Source organism: Falco rusticolus, chromosome 6, assembly GCF_015220075.1.
Source record: "Falco rusticolus isolate bFalRus1 chromosome 6, bFalRus1.pri, whole genome shotgun sequence".
Taxonomy (NCBI): Eukaryota; Metazoa; Chordata; class Aves; order Falconiformes; family Falconidae; genus Falco; species Falco rusticolus.
The window spans coordinates 8769223-8796284 of record NC_051192.1 but is presented as its reverse complement, the minus strand read 5'-3'; the positions used below and the strand labels follow the sequence as shown (position 1 = coordinate 8796284).

General features: G+C 39.8%; 1 protein-coding gene across 7 annotated transcripts in view; it reads left to right on the top strand.

Moving 5' to 3' along the window:
* Positions 1-27062, top strand: part of TBCE (tubulin folding cofactor E) — a 29473-nt gene continuing 2411 nt past the window's right edge. Inside the window, exons 1-16 of one of the 7 annotated variants that reach the window (XM_037392099.1) lie at positions 17-81; positions 528-661; positions 2569-2653; positions 11088-11276; positions 12376-12464; positions 13169-13268; positions 16195-16297; positions 20794-20870; positions 21134-21229; positions 22639-22703; positions 22789-22853; positions 23299-23451; positions 24669-24822; positions 25303-25371; positions 26457-26516; positions 26965-27024. In XM_037392099.1, coding sequence (XP_037247996.1) covers positions 562-661; positions 2569-2653; positions 11088-11276; positions 12376-12464; positions 13169-13268; positions 16195-16297; positions 20794-20870; positions 21134-21229; positions 22639-22703; positions 22789-22853; positions 23299-23451; positions 24669-24822; positions 25303-25371; positions 26457-26516; positions 26965-27002 — 1443 coding nt within the window. In that variant the 5' untranslated portion in view covers positions 17-81; positions 528-561 and the 3' untranslated portion in view covers positions 27003-27024. Of the gene's footprint in view, positions 177-527; positions 662-2568; positions 2654-11087; positions 11277-12375; positions 12465-13168; positions 13269-16194; positions 16298-20793; positions 20871-21133; positions 21230-22638; positions 22704-22788; positions 22854-23298; positions 23452-24668; positions 24823-25302; positions 25372-26456; positions 26517-26964; positions 27025-27062 lie in introns of all 7 variants that reach the window. The other 6 variants (XM_037392102.1, XM_037392098.1, XM_037392100.1 and 3 more) reach the window with 6 other exon arrangements.

The window sequence follows — 27062 nt, the reverse complement described above, 5'->3', positions numbered from 1 at the left end:
AGCTGTCAGTCTGCGCAGGACGGAAGAGGGGCTGGGAGCTGTGGCTAGCGGCGGTCCGTCCCGGGCGCGGCTGTGCAGGGTGTAAGCCGGCGTGTGGGCCCGGCCCGGGGCTGCGCCTCCCGCCCGGTGCTGCGCCTCCCGCCCGGTGCGTTACCGGCTGCTTCGGCCCAGAGACGGTGACTTACTGTCGCAGTAGCGGCACCTGGCGGGGCGGGGGGTGGCTGCCCGTCCTCCTGCGGACTGGGCCCGCCGTGATCTCCGCTGCAGCGGGCGGCGCTGACGGGAGGAGGGCGGTTTGCGGTCCGCGGCTTGGAAGCGACCCCAAAGGAGGCCGCTCCGCCGCGGGGCCGCTCCCGCAGTGGCACTGCCGGCGGCGTGCGGGGGCTGCAGGGGATAGCGCTGGGAGGGCGAACCTTCACCCTCAGGGGCCCAGCGCGCTGCTGGGCGGGAAAAATGAGCTTAAGGGGTGTGGGGGGGCGGGGGGCTCCGGGCGGCCGCGGTGGTGAGGCGTGCGGTGTCTCTCGCAGGGCTGCGGGCGGCTCAGGCCGCAGGAGCCCCGGAATGGCCGCCAGCCCGCCCTCGGGGGCGCTGGGCCGAAGAGTCCTGTGTGGCACGGAGTATGCGACTGTGCGCTATGTTGGCTGTGTTCCTCCTACGGCAGGTAAACGGCACGGTAGTAAATATTATTTACGTTTAACGGTTGTTCTCAAAGTTCTAGTTCTGTTCTTGATTTTTTAAAAAAGTGAAGTAGGATGTGGCATTTTACAGCTTGGTTTTTTCCTTGTTGTTCTTGTATAAATATGGCCGCTTCTACTCTAGATATCTTGTTGGGGTTTTTTTTAGAAGTCAGAGTTGTCAAAAAGAGTGCAAGAAGTACTTCTGGCTGAAATTGTTTACGTTTTTTCTTGCAACAGAAAGATCTTAGCACCTTCCTTTTTCAGTTAGTTTTCATGAGCAGTCTGTGCCCTGCTCTCTGTGTACTGGCGTGGTTTGGGAAGGAGAGAGGCAGGCAGCCACAAATCAACAGACTAGACACTCCTTTGATAGTGTATTCAAATTCGTGGGGACGAATAAGACTCAGCCCAGTTTGCTGAAAGATCTGACCAGTCTGATTGTGAATGCACTATGTGTCATCTTTGAAAACTTGTGGTGACAGGATGGGGAGATGGCTGATGCTTGGAAAGAGAATAGCCTTGCATCCAGTTCTAGAAGAGGCAAGAAGGGTGATCCGGGAACTGTAAACTCATCAGTCTCACTTCAGTCCCTAGCAATATCACGTAGCATGTTCTCTTGGAGTCCGTTTCCAAGCCTGTGGAGGACAAGATGTTAGTTGGGAGTACTTGACGCTTATAAAGAAGAACAAGTTGTGCTTTGTAAACCTAATTACCTTCTGTGATGATATGACTGGGAATATGGACAAAGGAGAATGGGGGATGTAGCATTCCTTGACTTTAGTAAGTCTTTTAGTAGTGTCTCTATAAAGAATCTTATTTGGAAGCTGGGGAAATACAAGCCAGATTAAGTGGATTGAAAGTCTGCCAGTCTGTCAAGTGGAAAAACAGTAATAGTGACTTGATATCTAATAACATGCGAGTCCTGCAGAAATAAATGCTGGCATCTCTATTGCTTGATATATTCATCAGTGTCTCAGAAAATGAGCAGCTTTCACCCTCAACTGGCCGGTGTGACAAAAGGTAGAATTGCAATCCAGAGCAAACTTTATGAACTTTAGGTTTGGGCCCAAGAGGTTCAAGAAGGATAAATTTCTCCAGGTAGTGTGAAATAAACTGTGTAGCGGTACAGATTGGGAAGCACCAGCAACTCACAGGGTCTGTTGTAAAGGACTTGGGAGTTAAGGTGGATACTGTCATGAATATAAGCCAACAGTGAGCTCTTGTCCCAAGCAAGATATGTGTTGTACTGGGTTACCTTAGAATGATGAACACGGCCAACAAATCAAAGGAAGCTGGTGTCTGCCTCTGGGAGCAGGAGGTCTTGATAAAGTTGCACTTGGAATCATGTATGTGGTTTGGGACTGTCCTAGTTCAAGTGGAATGCAGATAAACTTGAGAGGATCCAGTGGAGGGCTGCCAAGGTGGTCAAGGGCATAGACCACATACGTGTGTTGTGAAGAGAGGCTGAGGAATCTGGGTTTGGTTACTGTGAAGAGAAGATGAAGTGGCATCTAATAGCTGCAGGCGGCTGGATGACAGACCGTTACAAAGATGACAGAGCTGAATTCTTACTAGCATTAGATTATGTAAGGGACAACGGCCACAAATGTGGCTGGAAGGGTTCAAATTGGACAGCAGGAAAATCTTTTTCTTTGCTGAAGTAATGCAGCACTGGAATAGCTGCCCAGGTAAGTTGGAATCTTTCTGTCCTTGGAGATTTTTCAAGATCTGGCAAAGTAAAGATTTACCTGGCTGACCTGTTTTCATGTTGGTGATAATCTCCTCCTTTGAGAGAGAGGGTTAGGCTAGATGAACTTCAGATGTTCCTTCCAACCGTGATTTCTCTGTCTATGACGCCATAAATTTGAAAATGTTATCTATCATATTTTTTCAGGAATTTGGCTTGGTGTGGAATGGGATAATCCTCAGAGAGGAAAGCATGATGGCACCTATGAAGGAACACAGTATTTCAAATGCAAGTGAGTTGATTCAGTGTTGACATCATGCATATTGACAAGGTGGTCATGGGAGAATGTCCTTTTGCAATTTTGGTGGCAAACCAAAATTTCCATGTCAGAGAACACCGCAGCAGCTAAAAGTTTGAGAGTTAAAAAAGTAACTGGACAGAATTCATAGAAGAAGAGTCATCAATGGTCTTAAATAATAGGGGCTACTAGCTCAGTAAGTTCCTGAGCAGTGAAGGATGAGAGAATATTCTGTGACCATACCGTGAAAGTACTTGCCCTGTTGTCACATTTTCCCAACCATTTTCTATTGGCAGCTTTTGGAGAAAGGATGTGGCATTACATGGATGTTTGTTTTGACCGCTGGATCGCAGCCACTCTTACGTTAATGAGATAAAATGGAGAGATTTCTAAGTCTTTTTCCACCTCCTACTTTCCAAGGCTGGTAATAACTGTGAAAGGGTGGTTTGATTACAGATTGTTCCTAACTGTTCAAGTGCTCATTCAACTGAAATGAATCTAATATAAATCAAATTGTGTGACAGCGAGCACTCAGAATTAATAGAAGGATTTTGAAAATATGAGCGAAAGTGACAAACCAAGACAATAAATTAGAAGTTGTCTGTGGTCTTGGTTTTGGATGTGTTGTTGCTTTGGTTTGTTGGAAAATGTAAGAAGGCTTTTCTCTGAAATTAATTCATCATGTTAATGATCTTGAAAGAGTGAAAGTGAGAGGGTAAGCAAATCCTTTTCTTTTCTTTTCTTTTTTTTTACCGACTTGCATGTAAATAAAAGTCATAAGAATAGCTAGGTGAAGTCTGTCCAAATATTTGTCTTGCTTTGTTTGCCTGCCTCTAGCATTGGCTAATAGCAGATGACTGGAGAAGTGTGAAAAAACAAGAAAGGAACATGGTGACAGTTTTTGGGAGTCTCACTAGCTTTGGCTGGTCATGGTTCAAAGACTTTTCCAGAACCAGAGGTAGAATGTGCGTGTACTTTGTTTTGCTCTCAATGCATGGTTCAATAGAGAAAACTTAGAAGAATTTCCTCCAAAATAATAATTAAAAGCATGCAGTAACAGCACATGCATTTGCTAACCTTTGAGCATGTGTTTTCCAGCTTGTAAAAATTTTGATCATTTCCATATTTATATTCTCCCATCTAAACATAGGGATATGATATGGAAGAGACTTAGAACTGTTGCTATAAAATGTCACATAGAAAAAAAAAGATCACAATTATAATTTTTATACTGTGGGGAAAGTAGGTCTAGTTTTATATCTTCCAGAAGGCCTTCTGGAGATGAATGGAATTCCCTGAGGTAGCAAAGGAGGCTGCTGAACTTGTATTGTGGTCTGTCTGACAAGCAGTTCAGGGCTTGTTAAAGAATATACTTCATCATCAGTTCAGGTCAAAACTGTTCTTGAGCCAGCAAGCAGAGCCATTAGTTCTCAGACCAAAGCAGCAGCAGAATTTATCTATTAAATAATTCAAAATTGAGAAGTAGCTATTTTGAAATTGTTTCTGGTAATTCTCTCACCTGTAGCCAAACAGGCATAAACAGGGAAGGGGTAGGTTATGTTCCGTAGTGCAAATCAGAACTCTTAGTCTGTATCTTAACTTCTGTGTTTACGTAAGGTAAAAACCCTAGAGACCTCATTAATCAGAAAATGAGATGATAAGATCTGTTCTTTAGAAAAATAAATAAATTTTTAAAAACAGCTGTGAGGACTGGATATTTTTTCCCTTGTATCTAACAATAATAATAGTAATGCAAGGCTTAAGGAGGATAAACACACTTAATGCAAGAAAAAAAATTCAACGTTACTGGATTTTTCTTAGCGAAAGAATTGGAAATTATGGTCTTAGAGCAGCAATGTCTTTTGGATGAATGTATTAGCAGAAGTTGCTTCTTAAATGCTTTGAATTTAGTTGAAGCAGTTTCCACATTGAAGCTAGTTGTATTCTGCTGTAGGAGAAATAGTGAAAGTAATTGGCTGGCCATTCCGAATCTGGATGGAAGAAGCAACTGAACGTGTTGGGGATGTTTTTCAGAAACTTGAGCGCTTTACATTTGTGTGTTTACAATATTTATATACATGTGTATAGACTCTTGCTTTTCTAGCAACCATTAGTGTGCTCCCAGGAGATGAAAACTCAGATAGCGATCTCAAGTCTTGTTGTAAGAATCAACTTTTTGAGTGAAGCTGTGTGCACTCATAACAAATTTAAATGTAATGATCTTTAAACATGTTGTTCTTAAAATACCTGTTCTTTGTACTCTGCTTTGGTCCAATCAGAGAAAGTCCCTCTGGAGTCTAGAAGAGTAAATAATAGCTCTAGTCTAATAGTTCTGTAGTCAACCATAACTCACAGATGGAATATTCTGTGTGCAAGCTCATTTGTAGTTCCTGTACTAATTGTGAAGATGTAGGCAAAATCAAGTAAAAAAAAAATGGTTACCTTATTTTATCAACAAGATGCTGAAAACCCAAACAACTCCACTACCTAAAATGTCACCTCTTTACTACTGCTGTTTGGGGGGAAGGAGGGTTATTTTTCTTTATATGATGTATATACATATATAAAAATAAACAAAATATTTATGTTGGGTTTTTTCCCTCAAACCTTATCAGTAGTGTCATTTGCTTACAAGCCTACTTTGCTCACTCCCTGAATTCTGATAAGCAGAAGCAGCTGATGGAGTAGCTTGTACTATGAACAAATGCAATGAAAGGACATTTTAAAATTCTTTTTAAGGTAAATTTGAAAAGAATTTAAGAACATACATCTTTCAGAGTGACATTTCAAAAAGAGATCATAAGAGGAAAATAAAACTGAATTGGAGATACTCATTACCAGAGGATCTTCTTTGGAGTCCTTTTTTGAGTAAATCAGTAGGTCTGCTTACAGCTAGATGTGGTCTTTGTAGTAAGTCTTTTTTGAAAATATGACCTAAACTTTTATGTTTCATGGCAGTACATTTATCTGGGTGATATATTATGTGGTGCTAATTAAAGTTCTTAAGAATATGAGAACCAAAGAACAAAACAGCCATGCTTTGTGACACATAAAATATGCTGACGTCACGAGCATGTTAATCAACTCTGGATTAGCTGGAAATGGCCGTGCTTAACTGTAGTGGCATTTTTGTGTATTTCCCGCCTCCCACCCCAATAATAAAGTTTTGTTTATAATAACAGAAGCAGCTCTTCCAGCTGTCAGTTGCAGTAGTGTATAATGTAATTAAAATAGGCTGTGTTCTACAGTTCCTCGAGAGAAATGAGGAGTAATCAAGCCTTTAAAATACTGTTAGAATTTATATACAGCTTTTGAAACATGAGTATGCTTCCAGGTAAGTTCTTGTCCCCCAGATCCATTCACAGTTACATGCACATGCTCCCCTGGGAGACGTGGGTTACAAACACACACATTTCCCCTGCACACTGACATGTGGGGTGTATGTGTTGCTCCCCACGATGTCTGTCCTTGCTGGGCACAGCCTCATTTCGGCATCTGGCCAGGAGGCAGCTCTGTCTGGCCTGGGCAGAGATGTGCTGCTGGTGGGGTGACTTTTGATGGTGTCAAACCAGGTTTTGACTGCTACTCTGGTACCGCCTTCTTCCTCCCCACAGTTACAGACGTTGAAGCTTCTTTTATGCTTCCTGTCAAGTGGAGTGTGTGTGTCTGTCCCCACCACCCTTATCCCCGACCCCATTTAATCTGGCAGAAGGAACATCTTCTTCCTTAGCCTTCCTCTCGCTAAGTTTTGGGTATTTCATTCACACATAGTGTTTACACAGGCATTGCTATTTTAGCAGCTGTTTTTATCGTTGCCGTTTTGCTGGGGGAGATAATGCGTGGATTCCCTAGCAATAGATGACAACTCTGTTTGCCTCACAAGGTGGGGTAACATTCTGCTGTATCACATATTTAGAGTACTCTGCGTCATAATTGAAAGGGACACATTGCACCCTGCTAAAGAACATTGTTCTTACCAGATCACTTACCAGAGGAATCCTGATAGTTCAGCAGGCACTGTTACTAGAAGTATTGACCATATTAAATTGTAATCCATTTCTCCAGGTTTGACTTTCACAGCAAGCCAGAGAAATGGAGGGTAGTACAGAAAAGTTTGTTTCTGTAATGTTTTCAGCCTGGCAGAATTGCAATTGCTTCTGAGATCTTTGTGGTCTTTTTTTTCTGCTTTTGTGTTACTAAGTTTTCTTCTGGTGGGAGCTTTGAGTATTTGTGTGGTCCTGAAATGCCAGGTTATCGTGGCAAAGGCATTAAGTGTTTTCAGTTTTTTCTTCTTCAGTGACTTTTATAAGTTGTGTAGGGACACGTTTTTAAATTTACAGACAGCAGTTGTGACTAATCAGATGTTACTGTTTGCATGAAACTTATGTTCCTGCCCAAAGGAGATCTGTTTATAGCAGACTATCTCTCCTTCAAGAATGACAGATTCACCTCCAGGAATATCTACTCAAGAGCACAAACTCTTCAAATACAAGAAGCCGTTAATATTATGTTGGCGTCTATGAAGAAAGAACGATTGCCATTTAGCAAGGGGAGAATGCGTTCCCAAGACTCCTGTTAGTCTCAGAAGGTCTCTGTTAGGAAGTTTCGATTGTTTCACTGTGTGTCACTCTACCCATCAGAGACTTCTGCTCTCTGCTGTCAACAGAAAAGTGTTGAAACGAAACTGTTGTCCCTAACCACTGTTCAAACACGTCCTTTGCACCAGCAGAACCTTAAGGTAGCATCTGGAGCTGCCGATACCTTCCTTTCTTTCCTTGTTTTGTGAAAGCTCAGACTCCGCTTACCTGTCTGTTTGACTAAGGTAAACTTGCAAGAACTTCAAGTACTTGCTGATGTTTGCAAAGCTTCTGCTGTGCAGTCCGGAATTTGATACACCATAGCAGATGCGCGTTAGGTGTCACTTGTAAGCATTGTTTGATGCCACAAACTGTTACAAAACTGGAAGGGTTTTCTTTGCTGCACTGTGTAGATTCTTCTAAAAAGTCTCGTCTGTTGAGCATCTTCCCCTAAAAGGAAGAGATCTGTTTAGAAAAGGCATAAATGGGTTCAATTGGCTGTATTTTATGACACCTTAGGAGCTTGGTAGTGTGTGTGCCCAGTCATGATGCTAATTGCCTTGAGTTAATCATTGCAAACAGCTGGTACTGGGCAAAGAAGCCCTTCCATCCACCTTTACTGTCTAGGCTGGTAAAACCGAGATCTCTCTCCTTGGCTCAGAAGCTTGCTTCTGCAGTCAGACAGCTCGAGTGTGTAACTGTTGGCAGATTGCAGTTTATGTATTCCTGCATTAATCTTCAGGTACTGAGAAGTGGATGTGTGTGATATTCTGTAGCCTATAGAAGAGCCATCACGGACCTGTAATGATGAGCTGTGGCACCATTCTGTTTCACATTAACAAAGAAGGATGATACCCAATTTCCACTTCGTTGAGGGAGATGGTTAACCAGTGGAAGCTGATAGCTAATATAAATTTTAATGAGTGTCTTTGAAGGGCCCTGGGTGTGCTGGCAGATGGGCTGTATTGCTTCAGGGTACTGAGTCATGAATAGGAAGTGTCCTACAAGCTGACTTCTGAGATTGGGGTCAGCCTCTCTATTTTGAAAGTCAGTGAGAAGTATCGGTATTAACCAGAGCCAGCTGATTGTCAGAGCCCCACTTGAGCATATTCCAGATTTTCTGCTTAAGGAAATTGGGGCATATCTTGTACCAGATCATTTCTGCGCAGTGTATTGTCCTGGATGCGGGAGATTTTACACACATGGGAGCAAAATCCCTCTTCTCAGAGTTCCGAATGTTCAGCTTAAGTCAGGTTGATGAATATCCACAGGTTCTTCCATCTCATGATAACCATGCTGGATGACTCTTTGGATTAGGATTTATCTGTTTAGTTCCCAGTTATAGAGACGGATTGCTAATAGGTGTGCTTTTTCATGAGTCCAGGTGCTGTACATTAGTTGTTTGATTTGTACATATGGTTTGTACCGTTCATATTCCCTAGCGTGAAAGTTAATACAGGCAGTATATTTTAGGGAAAATGAGTGACAGGTAAGCGACCTCTCTCCTTGAACACACAATCATTTTGCCTGAAAATAGGTTCCCATTGCAGTCTCCTTTTCTGTCCTTCTCTGTGACAGTTCTTGCAAAAGTAGATCAAATTAATAGAAAGGAATTGAAAAAGAAACTTAGGCTGTGGAATGGATTTGGGTATACATTAGGTAAGAGCATGCATAGTGCTTTGAAGGTATAGGAACAGGAGAGAAAAACCCTGCGATCTTGCTGTGATCAGAACAAAAAATAGAAGGGTCTTGAGAGAGATATGCACTTTACTTTTCCAGTAGCTTCAAATGACAAGGTAGCTCGTTTCCTTTGCATTTTTTTCCTGGGGATAGAACTGGCTCCTGCAAAGACAATGAGGAAGGAGATGCTGATAGAAACGGTGACCAGAGAGGACAGAAATGGGCTTAGGAATGGGTATGGTGATGGAGAGACCCAAAGGGCTTGGCAACACCGGGGATAAATGGCGTGTGCAGGGGTCTAGATCAGCTCTGGGGAGAGGCTTGGGGAGAGCAGAGGAAGAAAAGGAGCAGAACTGTTGAGTGCAGAGGGATGGCGATGACAAAATGGGAGAATCGAGCTGATAGGGAAAAGGACAGGAGATGTCAGAATAAACATACAGCAGGACCTAGGGTGAATTACGGATAGACAAGACTACAGGTTTTCTTTCCAGGGCCCCAAGTAGAATCCTGCACTCTGCTATCTATGTAGCTGTTTGACTTAAATGCAAAAGTGATATACTCTGCAGGTAAGAGATGTTATAGTTAAGATGATGAAAACGTCATTTACTGTTTTAAGAAGTGGTGTTGAGAAAGAGTCACATAATTTTTACCTTTGAGGAATTGCAACATTTGAACTAGCCAGATGTTTGCAAGCTATGAAGAACTTCAAATGAATGGAAGAAAAGACTTAGAAGAAGGTTACTCAATTGAAAATGTAGGAAATTGAAAATGCCTGTTGAACATGGTACTACACCCTGGATTTACATTCTCTAAGCGTATGTCTTTCTGCTTGCTTTGTCATCACTGTGCTCCAAATTTAGTCACTGGAAAACTAGACTGAAAATATTTGTGAAGTAAATAATAACTAGCTTTTTACCCAGACCCTTCTTTAGGATATGAGAGTACTTAAATAAGTATTAGAAATGTCAATGAATGAAACTGGCACAGGCAATTTCCGGTACTGATATTTTTAATAATTATGTGAATATATGGTGGCCAAGCTATTCCATCTACTTGTAATAGGTCCGTAGGTTTCAGGGTCTCTAGTTACTGTTTTTCTGAGAAAATTTTGAACTCTTGTAGCATTGATGGTTTATATTACAGTTTGCTAATTAGCCACTTGACGTTTACATGATGTTTTGAAAAGAGGAGGTTTATTTACATAAGTGATTTCTTCCTTCTGGGTACTTTGCAGCCAAAGTCTGTACTCTTCTCAGCTGGAAGGCAGACAGGTAATCATAACTTCCAATTTTCTTCCTGCTGTTTTCTGGCTGATCCTCCTATCGGATACTCCATCTGCTCTGTGATACTCTTCCTGCAACGTGTCCCTGCCAGTTCATCCTAGATACTGTGTTTCCTTCCAAACTGTGATAGAAATTGTCAAAGTGATTGCACAGCAAGAAATTGTTGCGCAGTAAAATTTTTTTAGTGCTCAGGAAAAACTAAGAAATGTCTCATAGGACTGTGTAGAACATACATTAGTTGGATAATTCTTTTGAATATTCAGTTTCAAAATTGTTCCCGAGTTAGTATCAGAATTTTTAGAAGTTTGAGTTTGTATGAGAGTTCCAAGTGGCACAGTTTGCGTCTTGTGTCATTTGTGTGGATGGAAGGACAAGGCTGCATTCTCTTAGAATTACAAGGGAATTATTCCAGTCAAATGTAGTGATGCAATGACTGTTCTGGTTATTCCTGCGGACCTTAGGCTGTGGTAAGACTCCAGGTGCATTAGTTTTATGATTTAGGTAACTTTGTGTCTGTTTGTAGGTAGAACCTTAATTTTCTGGAAGAATTGATCTCATAATGAATTTGGAAACAACAGAGAAGTTGTTTCTAATAATGGCACTGGCACTGTAATTTTGATGTGTTAGTACATTTAGAGACCTGGTTCTTTGGATCTTGTGGCATCTCAAAATGTGAACTTACTGGGTCAAATACTGTCCAAGATACTTTGCAAGTCTTACCTGCTCTTACTGAGTGGGAACAGTAATGTCTAAAGTTAGCCTGTAGAATTGCCTTTTGACTGCTGACATTCCTGGTATTTAAAAAAAAGTAATAATTAGTACTTTTGAGAATGGTCATTCTTACGGTAACTTTTCGTATTTCACTTTTTCCTGGCTGCTCTGTTCTAGGCATCCTACAGGAGGATCTTTTATCCGGCCAAACAAGGCAAATTTCGGAGTAGATTTTCTGACTGCAGTAAAGGATCGGTACGGATTGAATGATGAGCAAGATGTTCAACATGGGACAGAGAATACATTAGTATTCGGAAAGAAGACTGTGGAATTTGTTGGCATGGATTCTGTTGCAGAACAGCAAAGGCAGGTGTAATACATATATATAATACATGAAAATCTAAGATACACTCTCAGCAATTGATTAGTCAAGTAGTAGAGTTCAGCTGTAAGGAAGGGAGACTGGCTGCCTTGCTTCTAATATTGTCATATCTCCAAAAGTAAGCCAGACTGCTCTGTGGTGGAAGAGACAAGAAGTCTTCCTATTGTGGCTTCATAATTTACCTTTCTACAGATAGGAAAGAGCTTTGTATCACATTTGAGTGTTCACAATCCTCATTCTGATTTCACAAAGTAGGAGATGATGATATTTTGGGAGGAATGAGTGTGCTAAATTACCATGATATTGGCAATCATTATACACATGCATGGTCCTCTCTAAATGGATGTATTTTAATATTTTGTTAACACTACAGTATTATATCATCTGTGTTTACTCATCTCAGTAATGATTTTGTAACTAAGAGAGGGAAGACGGAAGGTCACTGTACTGCTAGTGAAGAAGCCTTTCAGTCAGTTCACGTCATGTTCATTTATCTGAAAGGGTAAGAAAGGAAGTAATTTGATGATGTGTAATAGATTGCAATTTTAATGACCTCCAGCAGTAGAGAGGCATCCGTTCAGTAGGTGGCATTCTCCTTCTGAGCTGATACATCACAACTGTTCTCCTTTTGTCTCCCAGAACATACTAACTAAGCAGTCAAAAATACTTTTTGTTGTTGTTGGTTTTGTCTTTATGGATAAGTGGTACAAAGAATGTCCAAATAACTTAGAACCTCTTTCAAAAAATATTACAAGAAACCTGTTTAACTTGGAACGTCTAATTGAATTCCAGCTTACATAGCTATATTTTGTCTGGTTTATCACTTTTCTCAGTTAGGTGAGGGTTTTGGGGAGGTAGGGGTTGTGGTTTAACTTCCTTTGTAGTAGCAGCACAAAGCCAAAAAACAGAGCTGTATCTCTTTTTGAGTTAAGACAGACTACACTGTAGCAGTCTGCACGTTGCTAATTCTAAAGGAGGCGATATGTATGAAAAGAAAATTATTTAGTTTTAATAACCAGGTATTTGTACAACGGACATATTTCTGTTTGAAGATTACTTAACAGAATATTCTTTCTCATTTAGCCGACTGAACCAACTGGTAGATATCTCAGTGCGTAAGTGTGCAGTGAGCCATGCTGGCGAGACAGAGGAAATCAGCAGAACGTGTGCTAGTATCCTTTTTTGCTATATTACATGAGATCACAAATAATTTACGTATTTTAGCATTCAAGAGTTCACTTCAATGATATTTGTATCCTTTTATTAAAAAAATGTTTTAAAATGCAGTGGCTATTTAGAAGCTTAATGCAGTGTTTACAGAGTTAGAAAAAAGTAGATGCCTACAGTTTTTGAGAGGGAATGCAAATTGTGGATAAAAATAGAAATACTGTCATAGGTTGCTACTGTGACTGTAATTTCAGAAGGCTCCAGCAATGGATTTTGGTTTGGTTTGGGGTTTTTTAAAAAATTTTAATCTCGTGTAGATAAACCCCATAAAAATACAACTGATATGTTCTGTAGGCACCAGATATTTCCAATAAATTACATATTCAATATACTGCATGTTGTAGCAAAACAGTTGTAGAAATACAAAGCAGGTGGTATTCGTTCATTTATAAGGACTGGTAAGAGTTCCTGTCAGTACAGAAATTAATCCATTTTAGGATTTGTAAAGTTAAGCTCTTTTATAAAACTGTAAGCCATTTCCGTACCGCGAATCAAAATATAATTTGCTGTAACTGAGCAGTAGTATCCCTTAGCTGAAACAGGTAATCTATTTCTGTTTATTTGATTCAAAAACAAGCCCTAATTCTAATTTCTGAAAGATGGAGTTCAGATTTGAGATAAGTTCCTTTTTCTTAATGTGAAATTTCAGATATCAGGCATATAAATCTATCAAAAAATCTGGTATCATCTTGGGAGACAGTAACAGCTATTGCTTCTCAAGTTCAAAATCTGGAAACACTTAATATTAGGTATAAATATTCATATTTGGGTTTCTGTTCCTTTGGGGTAGGGACAAAAAAGAAGAGTCTCTTTTATAGATACGGGGTCAGCTTTCTAAAGGTAACTGGATGCCTCAGTACTCATTTTAATGGGAGCTAAGTTTTTTAATATTTCTTTTTTAAAATCTTGTCCTTCAATGACTCATGCGTGTGCTATATTTTTTAGTCATCCCTTTTCCATGAAGGACTAGAACCCTAGGAGTTCAGCATCTATGTAAAACTAAATTCTGGAGGAGTGCTTGGGACAGATGGGTTTTGATTGGAGTTTTGTAAAATTAGAAAAAGCACAGTTGTCTGAAAAATAGAATACAGATTTCAGCCATTAAACATTTACAGGAATTTAGGCATTTGTCAATGTGTTCTACATAACAGATTTCATCATCTTTATGCAAATTGGCTGGTTGGCTAGGGAGACGGATTAAAATGCACTCTGGGTTTTTACAGTGTACTGTAGACTCTTAAGCATTTAGACTGAAGGTAAAAAAAAAATGCTGAGTACTTTTATAGAAACGAGGAGACCGGGAGTATAGAAACTTAGGTTTACAGCATTGTAAAATGCCCTTATACACTTAGGCAACTTCTAAGACAATTAATTCTCTTGATTTTTCAAGCTTAGTTTGCCCTGAGGTAGAACTGACTTAACACGTGTTTACATCCACATTGCATGTGTGCAGTGAATCTGGTTGCAGCAAGGAGACCGGCTCGGCAGGAGAGACAGACGGATTTGCTGCATGCATGTGCAGCAGGTCAGGCTCTCTGGATGCTGGTGCATGGGGTCTGCGTGGCACTGGCAGGGGGTGGGGGCTCTGCTGGCAGATGGGCCACTCGGGAGAAGCCAAGACCTTGAGGTGGCATTGCTGAGGGAATTTGCAGCCTGCCTGTGAAAGCACTAGTAACACATCCTTAGCACTCAAAAATCTTGCTTAGCATTTTTAGTTAGTTTTAGTAGTAGCTATCTGTTTGACTTCTGGGTTTGCAAACCTGTCGGGTTTTTTTTGTGAGCTTAGAAATTTTTTTCTACATAGAAAAACCGTAAAGTAAATATATTTTCATTTTCTTTTAAAGTCATTTCAAGTGTTTCAAGACTTTATCTCTGGTTTTTATTATTGTTGATATATTCTGACTGCCCATGCAAGTCTTTATTTAGGAACCCACTTTTGTGGAAGAATGGTGCTTTACCAACAGTGTCTTGACACCAAACTGAAATACCTGTAATGCTTTAAACAAACCTTAAGTATCCCAAGGCCCAGTCTGTTCCTGTCCTGAAGTGATGCTGATAAGAGCTGTGGATCATGGTGACAGACCTAGGGGAAAATCTCTTAGTACAATGATGACATTGGAAAAGGAGAATGTTGTTAAATAAAGCTGCAATTCCATCAAAACAAGAAAGAATTCACAAAATAATTTCAAAAAGAGCATTTCAGTACACACCTATACACTGTAGCTGTCACATGCCAGAATAATCTTGTGGTGTGAATTTACACAGTAGATTAAAGTTTGTAAACTGGTAGCATGCTAAGCCACTAATTTTGAGAAGTTAATGTTATAGCTGCAACTTTAGGAAGTTTGTTTTATTGTCAAGATTAGAGCCTCGACACTTTAAGCAGAGTTGGTCAGCTGCTTTGGAGGTCATGCTACTCTTTGAATACAGCAGCAGGGCAACAGGACTCAAGGCAGAAACCCAAAATACGACTTTTTTTTTTTTTTTTTTTTTTAAGAGTCTTGGAGGTCTGACTTGAGGTTAGCAGCTTCCAAAGCTGTCATTGTACAGTGTAGCTAAAACAGTTGAAAGGGTTGTAAGTTAAATTGGAATAAATAACAAGTTAATTTAGTAACAAAGTGACTCCAGTTTTTGTATTTGTTTTTATAGTTAATGTGACAATATTTTTTTTTTAATAGTTATAGGTGTTCCATTTTCTTCAGTATTTAGCACTGAACAGCTGTTTGCTACCTGGGTGCTATTTGTAAATCTATCTTTGCCTAGACCATATGCTGTCATGATTTATTATTGTCAGCATGCATGAGAATACAGGGAATTTATTTTGTTTCACCTAGAATAATTTGTTGGTTTTCATTGTTGAGAAGTATAGTCTAGACTGCGGGGGTTTCCGAAGTTATCTGTGATAAAATTGGAAAGCAAAATGAGGTTGATGCTGGAATCTGAGGCTTATGGCTAGAAACTGAAATAGTCTGAATTTGTTTTTTATCGTTTTGACCTCCTGTTTACTTTAAAAAAGAAAGCCATTAGCAGGTAAGTCTGTTACTGATTTTTTTTTTGTGCGAGGAATGTTGGAAGAAGAATAAAAGCAATTAGTCATCCGTCAGCTCTCTAAGAGCTTGTTTAAATAGGGAAAACTAACCCATAAGTATGTAAGTTTAATTACGCTGAGAAATTTTTATTGTAATATGCAGGCAGACTAGACCTTAGGAAAGATAAAAAAACTTTTGTTTAGGGCTGAGTGATGAATACTAATTTGAAGACTGAAGGTTTGAGAATCTTTTAACTATTCTATAGGGATATTTTGCTATTGAGAGTGGATTTTACATCCTTTTTTTTTTTTTTTTTTTTTACTGGGGTCTGGATAGTCATCTAGGGGTTTTATTTTGAATCAACACTAATGGGTTTAAGCCCAAAATCTGACTTCTTGGAGGAAAATGGGGAAGGAGTCCACAGATGAATAAATATGCATTCATGAAGTAGGAGAGTAAATTAGGAAGAAAGGGTATGTTTCAATATAACTAGAAGGAAATTGTATAGTATTGTAAAATATGTTACACCTTTGCAGTGACTTTTTAATTTTGTGGCAATTGTTTTTGTCTTTAATACATATTTCCAAATTAGTTTATTAAATAGATGCAATTATTCATTATGCTAATAATTATTCTTTTTACACAGTGAAAACAAAATTAAATTTCCATCTACATCAACTTCTGTATCTGGTGTATTTTCAAAATTGAGGATTCTGGCACTTAATCAAACTGAGGTTACATGGACAGAGGTAATAACCTTTCCTGGTTTTGTTTTTATTTATATTGTTAGGGTTTTGAGACAAGGAAAGCACAAGAAACATTTATGCGTTGTATTATTCTAGTGAAATGTAATCAGCCTTAGAAAAGGTGCTGTGGCATAACTCTATTAGTTACATGGTAACTGGCATAGTTCCTACATAATGTAGGAAGTTGCACTGGCACAGGAGTCTAATAAGCAGCGTTTTGCTTTATCTCCATTTGCAAATTGCCAAGTCAAGGTAAAGCAGTTGGAGTATAATAGAACTTCATTTCCCAGAGGTTTCTGTGAATGAAAACTTTTTGCTGCCTTGTAGTTATTAAAGGTTTATCTGCATTTTTATGCATGCAGTAGAACAAATGCAAATGGAAAGAACGTATGTCATCATGACACGAAGTACTTGTTTTGGCATCGCTTTGCCTCAGCAGATTGGCTTTAGTATCTTTGCACATACTGACAGTTTTTGAAGTACATCGTGCCTGGTTATGTGCAACACAGATACAGCACTGAATAAACAAAGCTCTGACTTGTTTCAGGGACTGAAACAGGCAGACATGTAAATGGCTCTCCCCTAATACTTTGTCTTATTAAGCATGAAGTCCTGTTGTCAAATACGTTAGCAGTGGGCCTTTTTTCAGCGAGCAGGCTTATGAAGCACATCTCAGTAGTGCCACATTGCTTATAACGGCCTGTAAATTCCAGCCCATTATTTGGATTTCTTCAGGTTACATTCTGTGTGTACTGCATTGAGAAATTACCTGAATTTTCAATTTTTTGCTGCCAGCCACTATCCGGTAATAGAGCGCTTACCAAAACTGGGGTTTGAGTTAAATGGAAAGAAACTTCTTCCTTCTCTTCTGCAGCAGGGCTAGAGGAGGGTCGTTGCTATATTTTTGTTCAGTGGCCGTTCACTGTGCTCTTAAACCATCAGTGTGGTTTTTGCTGGGACAGTTATAATCCTTCCATAACGGCAGCAATATGAATAGTGAACTAAATGGAAGAATTAAGTGGCTACAAACACTTCAGATCTTGTCTAGTGCTCGTCAGGGTAAATCTGTGGTGGTTAAAACGTTGGCAGCTGCTGGTTTTGCAACTCTGCTTTAGCTGACAATTCATCATAGGCAGTAAATACATATTTTGTTCAGCAATCTTTCTTAGAAAATTGAAATTTGATTCATTCATAAGTACAGAGACAGAAGCCTATGCTTCAAAGTGGTGTTCCATGGCAGCCAAAAAAAAGGGGAAAAATAAAGGGACCAGCCTGACATTAAATCTCTGTGAATAAACTCAAAATATTACTGCTTGAGCTCTATAGGAAGTTACTTTGAAAAGTCAACTTCTTAATAGAAAATAGTAGTGAATATGATCCAGGGAAAAGAGGAATACAGTGATTGTCAATGGGAATATAAGCAAAGTCTGAAAATCCTAGAAATGTTTTCATTAAAATTAAAACAATTTGGTGGTGAACAGCATTTAAAAATAACTTGGTGCCATGCGTAAGAATATATGGCATGGGGATAGTTTTAAAAAAGAAGACTTGGGGTGGGTTGGTTTTTTTTTCATTTGTTCCCGTTTTGAAGTATTTTTCGCAGTAGAGGGGAACACTTAACTGTTAAGCAGTTATGCATAAATCCACATTTACATGCCTTGAGCATCAGCTTTCCTAAAAGTTCTTTCATTAGTACATTATATGCATATGTCTAAATACAGCTGAGATTTCTATCAGTATATCCATAAAAGAGCTCATTACTGTCTAATTGTTGATTGATTGTTCAAAACATAACATATACCCTTCAAGGGGAGAAGTTGTGCTATGAAATATCCTACAGTTAGAAACCATTGACCTAGAAATTTAATTAATGCATTTGATAGTAATGAATTCATATTTATGGCTCCCAAAACCACTTTTTCTTTTTCAGCATGTACATCATAATGTTATATTTGTCATTCTGTTCTCGAACTAACATCTTATAAAATAATCTGCTGTTACACAGGGTAAAAGAAAAATCTGGGTTAGACGAGAGGTGCAGGATCATGTTTCTGACACTGGCAAGTAGCAGGTAGTTGGGTAAAATTCTAGGCAAAGGGCAAGTGTATGGTAAGAGCTTCTTATAAAGTAGTCTGGAATTCCGGGACTTCCCGAGCTGGAGACTGTATATCTGTATTTAATTATTTTTTGTGGATTTTGTATTTCATTGTTTATCGAACTGTGTTAAGAACCATTTGAAAATTTTGATACCCACATCTTTTAACATCAGTTTAATTATGTGCTGTATGAAAAAATACCCTTTTTGATTTTTGATCTTGCTGCCTGATAATATGTCTCAATATTTTGTATGCAAGTAACTGAGAACAGCTGTTTTCGGTTTCATAGCTTTGATGATTCTTGTTAAGCTGCTTTGTGCCTTTCCTATTTATATTACTTGCTTTCTGGGATAAAGAGACCAACAGTACAGGAACATCGTGGACTTACACGGTGACAATTGTTTCTTGTTTTCTTTGTTTCTTTTGCAATAGGTTTTGGATTTCTGTTTTTCTTTTTGATCGGCAGTGGCTACTCCACTGGCTATTCATCCCAACCTCCCCACCAGCCATCCCCAACAAGCCCCTGGTCTCCCCTGAGTGTTAATTTAGTGTTAGACCTGTGAACTTAGTTTCTGTGGGAGCTGTTTTAAGCAATAGTTGAAAATTCCGCAATTGGAGTTTCTTAGGATTGTGATGTGACTATCATTTGGTCTCGGCAATTTTCTAATAATTTGGTCAGTCTATTGAAAAGGCTTCTGATACTTCAGTGTTGTGCAGTTTTTCTATTCCATCCGTCACAACGCAGGGCTTTTGTGGGGGAAGCCCCCAGAGGTTCCCTGTAGTAAATGTGCACTTAATTTCTCTTGACTCTTCAGGCTTCTTTTCATGCTTCCTCATCACTAATAGATAAACTCTTTTGGTCTGTCTTGTTGACATAGGGAAACACTGTCCAAAATAAAGAGATGAAATATTGGTGTTTCCTGCTGTTGCTGTGGAGCAGGAAAAGTTGTTATATCTGAGTTTGTAATTTTACGTGTGTTGCAGATATGGCAGCAGGATGGTGTTTCATAATTTTGGGTGTGAAGCAGTTAAGTCCCATATCATATGCCACCACTTGAAGACATCTCAGTATTTTGTATATAATAAGACAGTTATATATACATCCAGCTGTATAACTTCGTAGAGCTGTAATGGAGAGAATGAAGAACCGTTGATGAAAGGAGGCTTTTTGGTGACTAGGATAGTGGGCATTTACAGGAGAATCAGTTAGCTATGTACATAACAAATACAATTTGATTGTCCAGATGGCTGAACTTGCACTGCTTTGTAACCTTTGTAACCTCCTGTAAAAACAGCCTTTAGCCGATCATGCTGTGCATGTGTGTGGCTGTGGTGCTGCATCTCAAAAACTTTGAATCTGCTAGCCAATTGCAAACACATTTTGAGAAGAGGTGGGAGCTTAAAAATAATTTATTACCTACAAGTTCCAAGAAAATAGGAATGTAGATGAAGGAAAGAGCCCCTCCTTAAGTTTCCTAACTAAGGAAGGAGTAGCAGGATGAGCTCACGCTTGATTTGTCTCTGGAGAATACACACAAGACAAACCTCAGTGAAAAAAAAAATTTGCAACTCAGTGGCACAAATCTGTAGAAAGCCAGTCAGTTCCAGTGCTTATGGAACTCCATTTGCTAAAACTGCAAAATTTTTGACACTGTCACAATCACATAAAAAACTGGGGTTTGTGCCAGCAGCTTCTATTGCTTTATAATAAGCATTTATTTTTAAAAGTTGTGTTACCTGCTGTAGCTGTTTGCAAAAAATAAATCTTTATAAAGTAAAATAATGATGTGTCTGTACTTTCAGGACACAAGATTTAAAACAAATGCATCTTTGTTCATTTTGTAGACTTTTTGAACTAATTTCTTTTAATTGAAAACTTCAGGATATGTGCTGACTTAATGCAGTTCTTGGGTTTTAGTGGTTTCATGTGCTGGCACGGTCCCATCACAGAGAAGCCTCCATGCTCTGATAAATTAAGACATTCAAGAAGTCTGGCAGACCTGATGAGATGTGCAGATGTTCCAGAACCATTAGCAGTCTGGTGTATACGGCCATTTCCTCACCTCATCATAGGGAAAATCTGATCGCTCCAACCCAACAGAGTAAAATAAATCCAGTTTCCAGGTCACACAGTCTGAGGTAGGGCAGCTGCTAGGCTACAGCCTGGAACCCTGAGTCCTGTGACTGTGCAGAACCCCTTTGATGTCATCTGTGCCGGTAGATCCAGACACAGGCAAGAGCCAGCTGGAAGAAAGGGAGGGCTAGGCAATCCATAATGCTTGTTTCTCCGTTTTGGGGAGCTGTGGCTTGTTCTGAACATCTTCTCAGGAAATCTACATAAAGTATAGTTTCTGGAATGATTTCCCCCAACTTTTGTTATATTAAATAAAGTTTTGCTCTTAGGTTCTTCTTTGTGCTCCAGGATGGCCAGCACTTGAAGAGTTGTACCTTACTTCTAATAATATCGCAGTTTTGGAAAGGTAAGAGGAGTAACCTAAGCGAGTCGTTTGTGACTGATGTACTGCAAAGTTACACAGCAGATAAAGTTCCACTCCTGTAATGTTTACATCACCGTGACGTAATTGTAAAATAAATGATGCAAACTTCAGGTGATACACTTTATAAACGTTTATAAATGTACAGAACTATTGCATGCAGTTATGTACTTGGAAAACTAGTGTTTTCATCAGCATATAACTTTAAATGTTCTGCATTTGTGTTTGGTTTTTTTCCAATGTGGCAGGCCTGATAACGTCCTGCAGACCCTGAAGTTGTTAGACCTTTCAGACAACCAGTTACTGGATGGAAATCAGCTGCATCTAATAGCACATCTCCCCAGGTAGCTGTTAAACAAGTTTGCTGGGAATTCTTTGTCCTGGGTATTCATCTCCATGGTCTTAACTGAAATACGATAGTATTGATGTTGCATGGAAGATTTACGCAGTCTTGAAATAGAGGTATCTTGCCCTCTTGAGGAGAGTAACTGAATTATTTCACTGAGCTATTTTGATACGATCTTATTTTTGTTGTATAGTAACACATTAAGCTGTACGTCATTAGGTTTTCAGCGTATACTTGTGAAACAGAAGTGATTTATCATGTTACTAAGTTCTTGATATATTAGTATGCACAGGGGTTTTATCCAAGATGACAGGACTGTAGAGTGTGTGTGGAGTGACAAAGCAAAGGAGCTATGGAAGTTACTTCTTGGGGACAGTTTTCTGACCGTGGCAGCGCAATGCAGGCTCACCCCTAGCTGCACAGCCGTCGGGCTCTGCAGAAAGCCGCTGGGCAGTTTGCTGAACGGTGTCACTCCTGAGGCTGACCCACTAAATATCATTGGTAATGGATGCTTTGCCGTGAGCACTGTATACCCACGGTGCCTGCTTATTTGTCCTTTGTAAAGAAAGCAACGGGGGGGGTTGGAGGGAGGAAAAAAAGTGTAGTGACAATTCTTCCCTGTCTCTGTTATCTGCTCTCCATTATTAACCGTGGGCAAGGTTACTGTTGTGACTTCACTGGTACAAGTGTGTGGCATCTCCTCTGCACAGACACTCTGTTTTGGATGTTTCAATGCGTGTTTGGGCTAGTTTCCAGACTTTGAAATAGACACGCTTCAAAATTAAAAAACAAACAAAACCCGTAAAAACCCAGACAGCACAATTCCCATACCGCATTGGGTAAATGTATTTCCACTTTCTCGAAAGAATGTCTGTGGTAATACCCTTTACGCAGATTTTGGGGGGTTTTCTGTACTCTTAATAGCAGCGTCTTTAATGGCAGTTACAGGCTTGAGCTGTGATTCTTGCTTTGGGGTTACCAGCCAGGGAAGGAAAGTAGGGGGGTGTTCCTTAAGCACTTCAGTTACAGTGGCTGCAGAAGGGTGGGACTAATACAGTAGTTTTGGAATTTACAGAACTGTTGGCTTGCACTGTGCACCAAAATAGCAGCCATGATTTTAAATAGCCACAAGCTATTAAAAAATCATTTGGAAAATCACACCGTTTAAATCCAGGGGCTATTGTGAAAGCTTGAAATTATTGCACTTATTCTCTGCAAGATTTATTCCCTGAACACTCCGCTGAAGTCTGGGTACTGTCTGGGAAGCTGCTGTTCATTTGTCCATGATTATGCACCACATCAAAAGTTTATTAGATCTTTAAAAAAAAACAAACCTGACGTAGTATTTCTTTACAAAAAAAACTTCCTGTGCCATATATAGTAATCATCGTATCTATTAAATTTCAGATTAGAACAGCTAATACTTAGAAACACTGGAATATCTTCTATACATTTTCCTGATGCTGGATTTGGTATGTGGAAGTAACACCTTTATAGCTTTATAATTCTGTTTATAAAGTTTACACTATTGCCTTGTAAATTTATTCTTTTTCTTAGGATGCAAGACTAAAATGTTTCCTGCACTAAAACGCCTTGCAATAAATGACAATAAAATATCACAGGTAAGTTAGACTGTGACAGTTTCACATTTTGTAAACATGTGTGTCTTTTTTTAAGAGTAACTTGAAATTTGCTTTTTAAAAATTTCTTTGTATGTGTAAGATCCTGAGGTAACCGTTGAATACTTTGATCAACACAGAGGCATAATTCAAAAATTCAGAAACATTCCTTCCCTCTGCTACCTCAGAATTCCTCTTGCAGAATTCCAGTGATCTAAAATGCCGACTAGTACCTCATTTGCTGCTTGTATTTATTTTTTTTTTTTACTTAATTAACTGTAATGCAGGTTTTTTCCTTAGCTAAATGAACAGGACGAAAGTACTTGGTTCTGCTGACCAAAAGAATAGTTTCAGTCATGGTCATTGTATAGTAAAAGTCAATGTTACTGTGTGTTGTTCTGAAATGATGTTTGGTGTTTCCTCAAAAGACTGTTCCTTTCCCTTTCAGTGGTCATCTATCAACGAGCTGGATAAACTGCCAAGTTTGCGGTCACTGCAGTGTCACAATAACCCTTTCATGGACACAGAGAAGAACCCAGAGACCCTGAGACAGCTAATTATTGCCAAGATCAGTCAACTGGAGGTCTTGAACAAGTCTGAGGTACACGATATTTTAACAAATCGCATGAGTCTGCAGAAAAACATTAAATCATTACCTGAGGAATTGTTTTTAGTTTCTTCTAAGATTACTGTTTGTTTGGGTGCAGGAAGAGTGCCGACCGTTCCATCACACACTGGTCAGTGTGGCACTCAGTAGGGCTGCAACACCCAGCCGTGTCTGGGAGCGCTGCTAACTCAGTGGGGACTGGGACAAGACGGAGGAGTGGTGGTGGTTTCAGGTGCCCGAGCCGTGTTGAAGTTGCAGGACCGTTATCCCAAATTGGGGTCCTCCTGGTGTGCACGAGCCGATCCACGCAGAGCTGAGACACCATTTATTGCATGTCTGCGCAGAGACGGGTGCTAGGTGGTAAATCCACAGAGCTAGCACAACTCTTAACACATGGTTAAAGCCTTTATGCACTTTCAGCAATCATTTAGTTACATTTAGTCACGTCTAATTCTCACTGGTTCTTACGAGCCTTGTCTCCATCTGAAGGTACAGCTCTCTTTCTTTTCACCCCACGTGCTCTGTGGGGAGGGGGCTGTGTTAGTAGGGGGCTCTCTTTGCTCAGGGTATGCCAGTTAGTGTAGTTCACAATTAGTTTCAGGTAATTTTCTGTTTGGTCTCATGAACCGTTTGCTTCTCCATGATGTTCTCCTTGATTCACGGTGTCTATTCCTTCTCCCAAGGTCACGCTTTGTTAACTGTTTGTAAGGATTAACTAACATCCTCTGGTTTTCAAATTCTTTCTTGTTTTTCACTATAGATATTTACTTCTTTTTTTAAAGTAAATAATTCGTGTATCAGGATTGCTAACAAAAACCATACTCTTGACAAAAAAAAAAAGAAAGCAAAAGCGGCATAGTTGCATGTGCTTCAGTGACAGTAATACAAGCATTTGCCTTCTGTAATAGGAAAATAGGATTATCCTGTAAACCAAATCAAACTTGCAGCAAATGTTTATTATAAATGAGAGCAGAGGGAGCAGCTGTTCATAGCTACCACAGACATCCTTGCATCATCATGTACAGTAACATCTTTGCTTAGATACTAATTTATGGATCGGTCAGTACTTGGTGGTAGGGACTGTACGATTCTTGGTAGCATTAAAACGTACTGAACAGCTCAGTAAGAGCAAGGAGTCAGTGTCATTAATTAGATTTTCTTCTCTGGAAAGCTTTATAATTATATTATGTGCCATTCCTGTGTCAGTACAGATCCTTCCTGCTGAAAGAAAAGGAGCAGAGCTTGATTATCGCAAAATATTTGGAAATGACTGGTTAGCAGCTGGTGGAAATTGGAACCCAGAGAAAAACAAACCAAGTGAAGAATTTCTTGCTGCTCATCCCAGATACCCATCACTTTGTCTTAGTAAGTACAAGTAGAGTAAAACTATAATTCCCTCACTTCTGGTGCTGTGGTAGCACTTGTTCAGTCTCTCTTCAATTTCCTTTCCCCTTGATGCTTTTTCCGGGTGCTGCCACTGCCTCAGGAAAGCCCACCTGTGGGCAGGCCTGCGGGTGAGTGGCTTTAGCTTCTGTGCGGCAGCCGCATGGTGCTGCAGCCTTCCAGGCCACGCTCCCTGCCTCAGGGATGACGCCTGGGAGCATCTGCCCTGTAACTACTGGCGAGCAGGTGGCGGCTCTCTCCATCTGGGGGCTTTTTTGAAGTGGGGATGTTAAGGGGGACCTCCATGTGCCTGTGCACCCTCCTAAAAGCTGTAGCAGTGGGTCCAGGCCCGTGTGCGCAGCAGGCTCGTGCCCGATCCAACACCACAGTGCTCTTAGGTCTGCTGCTGCATTTTTGGTCTCTGAAAAGGGTTCATGTCTACATGCACTTTCCTTCACGCAGAATACGGTGCACCTGAAGAAGGAGAACTGAAGGGACAACAGCCTTTGACTCTGAAAAATCAGCTTCTGAGTAAGAGGCCAGAACTGGTCAACATTGTTCCTTCTGCATTTAAAGTATTTTATGAGCTTAGTGTTCCTGGGTGTACATGGAGAACAAAAAGTTCAAAAGCCTTGAGACATCACAGAGTTCCTGCTTGTAATTCTGCTTCTCTGGAGTTTGACTAAACACCTGCTTCTGTGTACTCTCATTTCTCCCCTGAACACAAGCAGAATGATTTTCTTAATTAAGACTCAATGGAGAAGAGAGGTGATCAATACTCCATTCCAGCAGTGTGAATAGCCTCTCTACAGAAGACGTTTGAGATTTTAACCTCAATAGCTACACTGTTTTCTGATTTATTTTCTTTTTTTAAATATAGCTTCTTAACATTGGGACAGACAAAAAAAACCACGGGTATCTTTGGTATTTGGGGCTGTCTGCGTACTTAAGTTAGGCTACATACCAGACTTCCTTACACATTCACTTACCTTTGTTCCCCAGCAAATAGAAGAAATGAACTTTTTTTTACTCCATGGGAAAAGTAGTATTTTAAGGCATTATGTTCTCAGGCATTCAGGTGGAAGACTAGACAGAACAAGGGATCCAGTTGGCTAGACACAACAGAAACCTTTTTCAAGGATGAGTCTTAATCTCTGTAAAAGAATTAGGCTAATAGCTTCCTTAACGGGTGCTTGTACAGTGCTTTTGAGATGCTGAGAGTCAGAAACCAGCTTTAAACTGAGTAACCCGTGTCCATTCTACTGCATGTTATTTTAAAACGCTAACTAGAAATTAAGCATTTTTAGGTAAATAATTTTGACAAAAAACCCAAACATGTTAAGTATTAGAGTTGCTTTTAAAATATTCTCCGTAACTTACCATAGATGAATAAAAACTTGGTTATTTTAATAAAATTACTTCTTTTCATTTTTTGGAGAATGACTAAATGCTATATCTTAGCTTCTCAGATACAGGCTCCATCCTAATTTTTTTTTAGAAGATCAGGCTGAGCTAGGGGAAACAATCTGTAGTAACAACAGACCAGAAAGACTCTGTGCTCCTGACAGAACAGGGCTTCATGTTGATTCACTAACACCTCACTGTTCTTCCTTAAGCTCTGACGATTAAATGTCCTGAGAAACCTGAACAGAAGCCAGTAGAGAAAAAGCTACCAGGTAAGAAGTCTTGGCTTGTGTTGAAGCAGTTGATTGGTAGCTGCTTTTCAAATAACTCTATTAAAGAATGGCAGCTGCCTCTGGCCTTGTCAGCTCCTGAAGGCTCTCCCTTGAAGACACTGTCCACTGTCATATAAAGAAATGGCAGAAATTGTTTGAAGAAGTCGTTATTTTTCTGACCTTCATACTTACTTCCAGTTCAGCTTGAAGATTGAAAGTTGATGCTTGTCTTATAACCTGTGCTGCTGGTTTCATGATGTGTCTGAGGCAATCAGAGGCTAATTAACTGGTATGAAACCTGGTGGATGTGTTAACCAAATAACAAGCACATGAAGTGGTGAGAGCCAGCTACGTAACCTGCAGTTCTAGATACTGAGGTCTAATATTTAATACATTAAGTTAGAACTCTAATTCTGACCTGTATCACATTTGCCTTCTGACGTTTTAGTGCCTGTGGTGAGACTAGAATGGAAGATTTTGTTCTAAATCAAACCGACGTTTTGGAAAGGTGTGTCAGAATGGAGTCTGAGAGAAAAGACTTACTCA